This window comes from Nipponia nippon, unplaced genomic scaffold, assembly GCF_047370975.1.
Source record: "Nipponia nippon isolate SJK-2023a ecotype South Korea unplaced genomic scaffold, ASM4737097v1 scaffold_8, whole genome shotgun sequence".
In the NCBI taxonomy this organism is placed as follows: domain Eukaryota; kingdom Metazoa; phylum Chordata; class Aves; order Pelecaniformes; family Threskiornithidae; genus Nipponia; species Nipponia nippon.
The window spans coordinates 21,527,046-21,539,329 of record NW_028262402.1 but is presented as its reverse complement, the minus strand read 5'-3'; the positions used below and the strand labels follow the sequence as shown (position 1 = coordinate 21,539,329).

The window sequence follows — 12,284 nt, the reverse complement described above, 5'->3', positions numbered from 1 at the left end:
TACAAAATGCTAAACCATTCTAAGAAACAGTAGAGTTCATTTTCCAGAAGGGAAAAGAAACATAAGAATGTGGCAATGCAGAAGCAGAGTCCATCTGTGGAGACAAAGAAGCAAATATTTTTTTGTGTGCGCCTCTAAACAGCTATTCAATAACAGCTGTTAAAACACTGCTTTTACTGTGCATTGTGATGTGTTTCCTCCTTGAAGACTTCTCTCTCATCCTGCTGGAACTGCTCCTACTTCTTAAGTGTTTGCAATACTGTCCCCATCGTTAGTTCCCCAAAGCTGTAAATTACTTCCCGTTCCCTGTTATGATTTTTTTTTCCACTTCTTGTACCACTATATGGAGCCTTGACATCACGCCTGAGGGACAGGATGCCATTCAGAGACACCTGGAAAAGCTCAAGAATTGGGCCCATGTGAACCTCATGAGATTCAACAAGGCCAAGTGCAAGGTCCTGCACCTGGGTCAGGGCAACCTTTGGTATCAATACAGGCTGGTGGATGAAGAGATTGAGAACAGCCCTGTGGAGAAGGACTTGGGGGTACTGATAGACGAAAAGCTGGACATGAGCTGACAACATGCACTCACAGCCCAGAAGGCCAACCTTCTCCTGGACTGCATGAAAAGAAGCGTGGCCAGCAGGTCGAGGGAGGTGATTCTGCCCCTCTACTCTGCTCTGGTGAGACCCCACCTGGAGTGCTGCATTCAGCTCTGGTGTCCTCAGCACAGGAAAGACATGGATATGCTGGAGCAGGTCCAGAGGAGGGCCACAAAAATGATCAGAGAGCTGGAACACCTCTCTTATGAGGACAGGTTGAGAGAGTTGGGGTTGTTCAGCCTGGAGAAGAGAAGGCTCTAGGAAGACCTTATTCTGGCCTTTCAGTACTTAAAGGGGGCTTATAAGAAAGACAGAGACACACTTTTTAGTAGGCCCTGTTGTGACAGGACAAGGGTTAATGGTTTTAAACTAAAAGAGGGTATATCCAGACTAGATAAGAGGAAGAAATTTTTTACAATGATGGTGGTGAAACCTGGAACAGGTTGCCCAGAGAAGCGGTACATGTCCCATCCCTGGAAACATTCAAGGTCAGGTTGGACAGGCCTCTGAGCAACTTGATCTAGTTGAAGATGTCCCTGCTCATTGCAGGGGGATTGGACTAGGTGACCTTTAAAAGTCTCTTTCAACCTAAACCATTCTATGATTCTATCAGACAAGACTCTGGGGAAAAAAGGGAAAAAAACACCAATCACTTGGTTCAATCACTAGCCCTAGTAGGCCTTCACACCTTCCATCAACTGTCATGTAATGAGAGAAAAGGGTTCTTTTATTTAATTTTGTTAAATACTAATCCAGACCTCACACAGCCATGAACATGAGCTGCCAATTTTTATACAAACCTTAAAAAAAGGAGTAGCAGGTGAATGCTTCAATGCAAAGGAGGCTGGGGACTGAATAATTGCTGCAGGAAGTCAGAACCTTATAAAATCGGAGTTATAGTTCTGGATTCTGTATATGACTAGTGAGGAGTTGTTAGCTACTTGGGATAGGAGGCAGAAATGTATTTCATGAGAAATACCCTTCATATGAAGGTCAGAGAACTTGACAAACACTCAGTTCTCAAAGACAGTAGCTGAAGACCAGGATAAAAGTTGTGGGGAATCTAGCATCCCATGAAGCTGGAGGAAAACAAACCAACCAACCAACCCCAAACAAAACCAAACTAACCCCTTTCCCCCCCCAGACAAAAAAAGCTCTCCAACACCTTTCCCTTCTAAACACTAAGAGTTAATGAAAGACCTTCTCTTTGCACAGCGATTATATACATAGCTTGGTTTTTATTGCTGGTGCAGTTGCATAATAGACCTTTCACGTATTCTTTTGTAATAATACCTGAAATCTTTATTAAAGGTTCTTAGCAGATAAACTGCTGTGTCACTGGTTACCTTATGCACAAACATAACAAAAGGTAATGCCCAGTTTCCAATTAGTTATTTATCAGAGTGAAGTACTCCCCGATCTATAAATGATCCTTTAGAATTATTTACCCGTTATCTCCCTACATTTCTGAAACTGACTATGCAAGCCTACAACTAGCTGCCATGTAGAGCCTAGAACAATACTGTATCGCCACAGAAGAAATAGATCACACAGCTAAGACAGGGAGAGGTGGCTAAAAGGAGTAAGAACAAGAAAGGAACCAGCCTCACTGGGTTGGATGCGAAGCACTACTAAATGATCAGCAAGAACACTTCAAAGAGCAAACTGTCAGAGAAGATTAAGGAGGTTTGGATACTTCTGTCCTCATACATTTGCCCAATATTACCTACAAGATCTGCAAGAATCCCACTAAAACAAATTTCACTCAGCTTCAATGCCTGGAGGAAACCAGACCATTAATTTTTTTTCAGGATGGTAAGCTAATTATGTGATACACAATGTTGTTCTTCCTCAGATGTCAAATTCTTGTATTGAGCCAGACCTGTTGTAATGAGAACTGGATTCCTATCCTATAACCAAATCCTGTGCTTCTGGACAACTTTAAGGCTTCTTCACCCATTTTTCTCCTCCCAGTTGGTAGCACTGCTATCTTCTGCTTGGATAGTCATGCCATAAGCTGTTTTTTCATACTTTCCAAGATGGCAGCAGACTGCATGAAACAAAGAGGATCCAGGCTCTTTAACAACCAACAGTTTTATCCCAGGATCTGAATTTCTAGATGTTTTCACTGATTTTTAGGTTGTCAGACTTTCCTTATTAAAATCTCAAGAGTTACTTTGCAATCCAGCTGTAATGTTAGGCACTCAATTAGCCAAACAATGAAATGGCAAGGTCTGTACATTACTGGCCAGGGTGGGGATTCTTTCAGGGAGAAGGAATTGAATGTTATTTTTATTAATTTCCTTCTCATTTTATATATACTGTGTTCAACCCCAAATACCTGAACAGGTCAAAGCCATGAAAGATCTCAATCAAAATATTTCATTCATAGTTTAAGTCTTCCAAAGATTAAATATTTCCTTTGCAGAAACACAGTGCAGAAAGTAGAAGAGATACCTTGACTAAAGCTTGCTTACTAAAGGACTGTGAGATGAGAGAGCCATGACAGCATAAACCAGTTATTACTGCACTATCTTGACACTGCCACGAAACTGCTGCTAACCGAAGTGTTCAAGTATGACACATTATTAAGATACAATGAGCAGAGCCTCAAGTCTGAATGGTGCTTGGTTTAACCATTTCAGAAACATCCGTAAGAAGACAGGCTAATCTACCAACTCCTGGGGAGAAAATGAATGTATTCCTGTTTTCAGTTGAAAGCCAGATGAGCCAGCTGGTAAAAAAAAATTCTACACAGCATTTGTGATGAAGATAAAGTGAAAATATGATACATAATAGGAAGGCCTAACAAACCACCGTAAACCAACAGTTCTTTCATCCACTTAATCATGTTTTATTTAAAAGTAATTTAAATTTAATTTAATTTAAAAGTAATATTTACCATTGATGCTTTCTCTTCTTTTCTCAAAACACAAGCTATTAAGTGCAAAACTGCCAAACATATTTACACTCCATCAAGCATGAATAAACTGTAGAAACCCCAAAAAGTGCCTTTTAAGACTAGAAACATCTTCTCATGGAAGAAAACACCAATGTCAGGGTTTAGAGAAGGTGAACCGCTGGCTTCCTCTGCTGATCTGAGTGCAAAAATTTCTATCTCTACTACCCAGAGCTGACAAAAAAACATAATTAAAGTCATGTCACCCTACACTTCCTATGTTTAGTGTATCTTCTGTCTTCAGCACTCTTTGACTCACAGAAGCCTAAATGATAATGCAACCCATAGAACTGGGATGCATGAAGTTTCACCAAAGAAGGATAATGGAACTGCTCTCTAAAAGTAGGTGTTAAACACAAATAGCAGAACAGTGCTCAATGAACAAAAGAGAGAAATTCTTTTTATCCTGAATGAAGACTGCTAGGCTACTAGAAACCTGAATAACACCAGGCAAATGTGCCCAAATTGATCCATACTAAGATAAAGGACAGGCAGCAAAGCATAGCTTCTATTTGATGGCATAAAGGCAAGCAAAGTCCATCAACTTCTTGACTAGTAGTTAGCCAGAAAAACTTTGTATACTAGTGTCCAAATTTATACATATTTCTAATATTAAACAAAAAAAAAAAGGTGAACATAGATGAAAGCTTTCCCCTTGCAAAATACAGCAAAAGAAGAATAACTATTTAAAGCCCGCAACTCCACCCTCTTGCAGCTATAATTTAGATGAAAAATACTGTCTCTATTGACAGGTGGAAGAGAGAACTCTCCCCAAAAGGCATGGAAGATGAATCCAAGAGCACTAAGTTCTACTCAAATATCATCTGCACAAACTTTCTGATCAGTGTGGAAACACAGACGTTCACAGCATCACAAAAGTAAGAAAGACTTAGCAGCTAGAAAACAGGATTTGGAGAGAGCTGGCAGTAAGTTTTCATCAAGCTAAAAAATTTGAGACTTAGCAGATTCTAGAACTGGTGACACGGATGTATAGCACACCATTAAATTCAGCATATCTTGCAGTTCAAGTCTTCTCCATTTCCAGGTTTTGTATTTCAGCAAACATTTTCCCGAATTTCGTGGAGACTGTGTAGTTATGCAGAACAAGATTTTTCAGAGGCTGACCAAATTCCACGATTCCTTAAGAAAGGCAGGAGCCACCATGGGACAGGCTGCCATCTTTTGGCATTGTCCCTAAAATAAAATCAGCTAAACCATGCCGGAGTGATCAAGTCCTGTTGTTTTTTTTCCCTAACCACCAAAGGGGCAGTAGAATTGATGATACAACCATGATCTCTGTTGCAGTTAAACACAAACTTATTTCTACTTATTCTTATTCTGAAGTAAAACTATGGATACCTTGCTGCTATGGCAAACAAGTTCACTCAAAATCTTATGTAATCCAGGAACATAGGAAAGGCTGTAACCCATTTAATACTTTGCAACTCTGCAATGAATAAAATACAGATGCTCATTTCCCAGATCTTATGTCCTCAAAACATACATCACATGGGGTGTCAATACCCACTTCTTGTTTAGCTTAAGTGTCTAAAGTTAGCTACCCTGAGAGATTTAGCTCCAAACAGTAGATAGGACTTCCACAGAGGACAGCGTAGTGTACACTTGCAAAGAAGCTTGCAGCTAAATGGCATGAAAGAGCCCTACAAATTCTAGGGCTGAAGTACATTATCATCAGATTTACAATGCATCTTTTTGTGCAGTACTTGCTCCACTACATGCACCACTCCAAAACCATTTCCTGTGTGCCCCCTTTGAAAAGCTGTCATCCCTTTGTGGCCCCAGCTACTCCACTGAAACACAACTCCAGCTTTGTATTCATTCAGAAGCTTTTGCCTGCCACATGCAGGAGTGCAGTGCTGGCTGGACTCCCCCCACCTTTAACCTTAGAGAGCTTTTCCCTCCACCAAAACCTTCCTCCTCCTTTCCATGCTGTCTCTTGTTCATTGCCCCACACAAGAAGTATTAAGTAACTCATAGGAATGACTAAGTCACGTATGACAAAGTAAGGCAGCCAGGAAAATGCCACATGCATGCTCTGCAGGGCAGGAAACCACTACCAGTAGGTTGGGGAAGGCGTTAATCCCTTTCCCTTTCCTGTGTGGCAGGACCTGCCAGGCTGTTGGCAACAAAAGCCACAAGAAGGACACTAATACCCTCTTCCCTTCACTTCCAGCCATACATTCCTACCTTAACCTTGTGCTAGTGTTAGTTGCTATGTGGCCAATAACTTTGTTGTTTTTTTTTTTTTTAATTAATGACTAGGACTTGCAAATTAAATTAGTAAGCAATCCTGGACTTACGCTCTGAAGCTGGAGGCAAACTGAAGTTAGTTAAATCTTTCTAAACTATCAAAGTACTCAAGAGTCTTCAGCTCAGCCAAGAAAGCAGATAGCAGCAAGAGCAACTGACTCTTGGGCCCCTCTTCTTCTCCCTCCCCTGCTCCACAACTTAAAGGTCTGCAATTGCTCTACAGAAGTCAAACAGATTGCAGCAAAGACTTATGATGGTTCAGGAAGAATAGAATGTCAGAGTATTATCTTCCAGTTCAAGAGCCTCAAAATCATCTCACAATAAGAAAGACAAAGATAATTGTGCAAAACTCGCAAATCGATTTCATCTCTTTGAAATAACTGTTTAAATATTTCAAAAAGAAGATAGAAACAGGTTTCTCTCCTCGCCTCCCACCTTGAGATTAACAAGCTAACAGAAAAGTTGTTTCCTTTATACTGTTTAAGATTCACAGTTCTCAGCAGCAAAATCTGTTTCTTCTCCAAGCAACATCTCGCAATGCCCCCCCCCCCCAAAAAAAATGAGTTGGCAGAACTGGGAGCTTGAGCACATACTGAATCACATCTAAATGTTTTTTTCTTCAGAGAAATAGCAATTGTTACAAATGTACCGCTGCTATAGAGCAGCTCTTCAGAAAGGGGTAAATTGAAAAAAGGCAGAATTTGGGACAAGGCCCCAGAGAATGAAAAACTAACACTGTGTCAAAATGCACACTTGAAGAATAATGTCTGCACCTCCAAATTCTGTGTTCAGCCTTCCTTCCTGTTGTTGACTTAAAAGAAGGTGGGGGAGGAAGGAATACATACAAACTGTACCTTATTATCTTTAATTATTATATTCATATATTATCAGCCTTACATCACTTGCTCTACAATACAATCTCTAAGAGAAGTTCTTCTGCCTCTGCTTGACCTACCAGCAATAGGTCAAAAAAATACCTATAACCTAATAATGGTGCTAGACACCCCAGCTCCTTCAAACATTGTGAACGATACGCTCAGAATATCACTCTCTTAGACAACTACCCCTAAAAGGGTGGAGCAACAAATTCTTTACGATCTTAGTGAGAGTTTATTGAAAATAAAAAAGGTTGTACAACCTACCGGTCTGTCACAGCAGATATAGGAGCTGTGATGTGCCAGATACCTCGACCCATGCTCCACAACTGCTGGCAAGCTCCGTGCTTTTTCCCCTCTGTCTGAACAGCAACATATTCAAACAGAAGTATCTTCTTGACCTGCTGTCATCACCAGCACCATCAACCACTCCTGAAATCCGATGTTTTCTTCAAGAGGTAAGAAATGCTGATGCGATGATATCATCAGAAGAAAATGAAACCCTACAACTTTGTGGTCAATGATCAAGGATTGAAAGAAGAAAGAGTATAAACAGGCTTAGCAAGTCTCCTACAATCTTTGCACCTACGACAAAACAAGAAGAGTACTTAAAACCATAGATGCACAAAGATCAAGAATAGCATAGTCTAAAAAGGAGGTAACTGGACAGTAGGAGAAAACAGCCTTCCTAGTAAATTCCAGCAGATTTGATCCCCTCTGAAAAGGGTGCCTACAAAGCATTTACAAGCAGCCTTCTTGAGGAATCAAAATCTGTTTCAGCACTTGCTCACATGGTCTCTATATCTCAAACTAACGCAGGCAAATCCTTCCAGTTGGGGATAGGCCACCACACAGAAGAGCAAGATACACTGTACTGAGAAAATTTTTCAGCCGAAAAGGAGAAAGCTCAAAGGATTGATACCACATAAGCAGCTGGAGTGCTTTTAAAATGGAGGGTGCTGAAACAGGGGCGTTGTAGTGTGTTTACAAAATTCTCACTTATCATAAAAGTTTTAACATGTCTACCACAGACACTATATTTGGCCTTGAGGGTTGGAAGAGAAAGAAAGCAGGCAAGATGCAGCTTGGTGGACGCAGCACATTGCAAAACAAGAGATATTTATCATAATGAAGGAAAGAAAGTTCATGACATCTTCACAGTAATCTGCCACTTATAACCAGACAGCAGTGACCTCTTTGAGGAATGCTGCTGTTTACATACCAACACTAAGCAATCTTTTCAGCATCACATCTTAGTTCTACGTTAAAAAAGAAAATTTCTCAGATTACATAGCAAAAGCCTATAGCCGTCACACTGATTTCAGATATAGACATATTAAAGTGTAACTGCCACATGCACATTTGACAGCTCTCCATGTTTTAAGAAATGAGTCAGTGATGTATGTATCTGAGCTAAAAGCACTCCTGACACTACACATAAAGAAAGGAAAAAAAAAATCCCTGTGTTCATACGTGGACCAGTCATAAGTTTTAAACAGAAAAGATGTTGTGAATCTGTATTAGATATGCTGAAACAATTTTAGTATCATCACAGGTTTACCTCCCAGCCTTTTTTTTCTAAACTACTTCGGCTGCAGTGCAGCTTGGATAACTATACCACAGTACCTAGAATAGTCTCAAAAGAGGCTTCTGGGAGATTTTTGGTAGAGTTCTGCAATTACAGTAGGCTGCAAACACTGCTAAAGTATAAATATCAACTTTGAGATGTCAGTACTTGAGCTCCAGTTCTTCGCTCAGTTTCACTCAAGTTGCCACTACCCTGGCTGCCTGAAAATAACATCACAGTCACCTGCTAAAGTGGTAGGAAGCAAAAGCTCTGCCAGCTGTTTCAAATTATGAAGAAAAATGATTCAGGAACCCATTTGAGAATGCTGTCGAAGAGGTAACAAAACTGAGAATTATACCCCAAGCTAGAGCATAACACCAAAAATGGGGGTGTTGGTGAAATACTAAAGAATAAAACAAAACATATTCACAGGTAAGCAGTATGCTCCAGCTTAAGATACCTGAATAAGAATCGCAGACATGGACGGTAAAAGGCTTGAGGGATATTCTCATTCATTAAAATCATGAGTTGGCAGAGGGAGGAGCAGTTTCATCTCATCCTACATCCATCCTAGCAAACATTCAGTTTAGGCTGAACAGGTTCTCAGACTTGCAGAAAGCCTTATCTACTCTACTTAAAACACAGACAAACCAGTTCAAGTACTTCTATATGAATGTGAAGCAAGCAATCTGGGAGGTTAAACCAGTTCTTAAGAACAGCCAGCTTCTCTGGCATAATGGAAAAGACTGGCCATCCCAGGTATGCATAAACTGCAATTAAGACACCTCTATTCTCCCATCTAAATGAACGGTTTCCCAAGAATCATTATGGGACTTGAGAGAAAGCCAGGCAAAAAAAGCATCTTGTTTATACAGCCAGTTTCACTGAGGACTAAAAGACTTCATTGCCTCTTTTGCAAGTTTCATGTGCCCTGAAATAAACTGAAAACACCTTTCTTAATTTTTTTTACTAAGCCTGTTTCAAAGCCACATCACATAAAAATACTGAAATTGTAAAAGTAACCCGTCAGTCCACACATTTATCTAAGAAACATGTTGACTAATTCTAATGCTGTTTAAGAAGGATTTACTAATATTTCTGCTAACCAAAAAAGACAGGTAGTTTCTTGATTAGCTCAATATCTGAGGGGGTGTGAAGATTAGAAATGTAAAGGGATCCGCATGGACCATTACTACAGACCGGACGAGAGTCCACTGGATAGGTACAGTTTCAGGACCAAAGATTATAAATACTAACTATTGCTCAAACATGACCATATGACTGAGTAATAATTCTTACAGATAGCCAACGCCACAAGACTTTTTCTGTTGCTGCGATTTGTCTCTCAAAGCTTTCCAATTTTATGTCTACTTTTCCAGGACAGCTTTTTGTGCCAAGGTAATTTTTTTCAAATGGTTTAGCTTTTCTAAGAAAGTGCAAATTATTTTCAAGGTTAACAGTAAAGTTTGCTGCTCAACAAATCAATTGCCTCAACTCCCAGCCTCAAATGTGGCAAGAAAAAGCAAACAAACAAACAAACAAAGAAATCACTAGTTCTTTCCACTATTTTGTTTTTGTTTAATGCAAGAAAACCAGTGGAAGTTTTCACTAACACTGAATAGACTTCATATAGATACACTTGCCCTTTTCATCTCCACAAACAAGAACTGGTGACTCTTATTTTCTATCAAGACTAATCCAAGTTCCACCGCATTTTAACATGTGCAGAAGTTGATAAAACAATCCTTTTGAACACACACAAACCACTGGTTTGTACTACATTTGGCTGTACAAAGAGTTCTTTTGGGGAACAGGGAAGTAGCCACTGTCTTCTGACTCTGCGTTTTGCAATTTCCCTCACTAGCTAGCAAACACCTTAACCTTATGAAGTTTTAAAAACAACTTTATTGAAATATTAACACTTCAAAATAAAATTTGAACAGCATACTTAAGTAACAGAATATTGGAATATTTTGAGTTTTGAAACCTTTTCAGACTTGACACATACTTATGCACAGATGCCATACTTCAACAAAATATTCTCAAGTCATTAACAATTTTGTCCAACCTGCAGCTGGATAATGGGTAGGATCAACAGTTCAAATCACTCTTAACAGACCAATACCATACGAGAGCAAATTCAACCTCTTTCGTTCTGCAGCAGCTTATGTGTTTCAAGTACAGTAGTCTCACAGGCAAAGGAAAGAGCTGTTGGTTACTTGGAAATCTGGGGAGTTTGGAAAGTATTGGCACCGAGACCACTCACTAGATAAGCTTTCAAGCTTATGCCTCTCCCATTTACACAACTGTTTTACTGCCAGAGAGCACAACAGGAGCCTATCTAAACCACATGGAAACTAGCAGCATGTAGCAACAGATCTGCCTCCATCACCCCTCAGTAAACCTTCCTCTTTCTCCTAGCACTGAGCCTCTCACTCAGCCCTTCTTTGCCAGGATTCACACACACATCGGCTTCCTCATGAATTCTATTGGTAAGAGGACTTGCATTTCAAACACCTGAAAAAGAAAGCATGGGAAGCCAAAAGCAGGACAAGTGGCCAACTGTAACAAAGATGCAAAGACTGGCAGGAATGTGAAGGAAAGAGAAACTGCGTTACTTATTGCAGACCTGTATGAAGCACTGAGGCACACTCTTCCCCAAAGCCTCTGCCTCCTGTACTTTCCAAGCCACCTGCTCACCTCTAACAATCACTAAATTTCCCTTGCTCATTCCCTTTTGGCTTTCACAGAGAAACCTAACCTGTCATTCTCCAGTAACTTACTCATCACCATCACAGCTTTAGCCAGCTCTGGCCTCCCACAGACTAAATGCCTAAAAGAGAAAATCTCTGTTTCTCTTCAACAATCAGTTGTACCTCAGAGTTTCATACAGTGGGTATTTCCTCGGGAATTTTGCTTATGGAGGGAAAAAATAAAAACAGTCCCAAAACCAAATCCAGTGGTTCCAAACAGCTCACTACAAATCAGCTGCTACAGAAATACAAGTTTCACAGCTATGTTACAGTCACTGCTCAAATTATGGAGTAGCTGCAAACCCAGGGTCAACGTTCACTACGTTTTGGCTGCTCTGTGAATAACAGCACAACCTGAAGATGTTTATGGACCAAGCTCCGAACATCAAAATGGGAAAAGGTAATTCTTAGGTTGATACTGTATTATCTTCGACTTCACAGGTGAATTTTGCCTCTCGAGGCTCAAGCACTATTTAAAAACACAGAGAAAGAAACAAAGAAAAAGAAAAGTTTCTGGTCAGAAAGCCTGCCGAGCGCAGCCGGCAGGTTAAGAAAACGCGGCACTGGCACGCCGACCCGGGCCAGAAAGGGCGCGGGTGGCGGGGGAGCGACCCAAGCTACGGGCAACCCCTTACCAGCCGCGCCCGGTCGGACGACGGGGGGCGGCGGAGGCACCTGGTCGCGCTTCCTCCGGCCGCGCCGGCGCAGGCCCCGGCCCCCCCGCTGTGCGGTCGCGACGCCGCGGGGCGCCGGTTCCTTTGTTCCCCCGACACGAGGGCTGAGCTAAGGCGGCGGAGGGGCCCCCACCCCGGGCAGCCCCCAGACCGCCTGCCCCGCCACGGCCAGACGAGGCGGGGCAGGTCCGACAGGGCTCCGCCGACCCCGGCCGAGCTGGAGCCGGCCCAACCACCAGGGCGCGGCCCGGGCGGGGGGTGGGGAGGCGGGGCGAGGCGCCCCTCTCCCGCCGGAGCAGGGCCGCGGCGGGGCGGGGGGGGGGGCGCACAGAGCCGCGTCCCTGCCAGGCGGCCCAGCTCCGGGCGGGTGCCCGGCGGCCGCGGCACTCACCCAGGTGAGGAGGCTCTCCCCGAGCTCGGCCCGCTCTAGGCTCTCCACGTTGAACATGGCGGGGCGCGGCCGAAGGGGCTAACGGCCGGGTCGGTACCGCCGGCGCCCCCTCCCGCCCCGTCCCGGGCCGGGCCGTGGCGTCGACACGTCAGAGCGACCTGACAGGAACAGCCCCTCCGCCCGCCCTGCCGC

General features: G+C 42.5%; 1 protein-coding gene across 11 annotated transcripts in view; it reads right to left on the bottom strand.

Moving 5' to 3' along the window:
• The window catches only part of HOOK3 (hook microtubule tethering protein 3), a 96,169-nt gene that overhangs the window by 81,859 nt on the left and 2,026 nt on the right, over nt 1-12,284 (bottom strand). For 7 of the 11 annotated variants that reach the window (XM_087742414.1, XM_087742413.1, XM_087742421.1 and 4 more), the window contains exon 1: nt 12,093-12,270. The exons of 1 other annotated variant lie outside the window; for it this stretch is intronic. In XM_087742414.1, the coding sequence (XP_087598540.1) occupies nt 12,093-12,149 (57 nt within the window). In that variant the 5' untranslated portion in view covers nt 12,150-12,270. Of the gene's footprint in view, nt 1-6,974; nt 7,293-11,381; nt 11,497-12,092; nt 12,271-12,284 lie in introns of those variants that run through there. 3 more of the 11 variants (XM_087742418.1, XM_087742417.1, XM_087742420.1) reach the window with 3 other exon arrangements.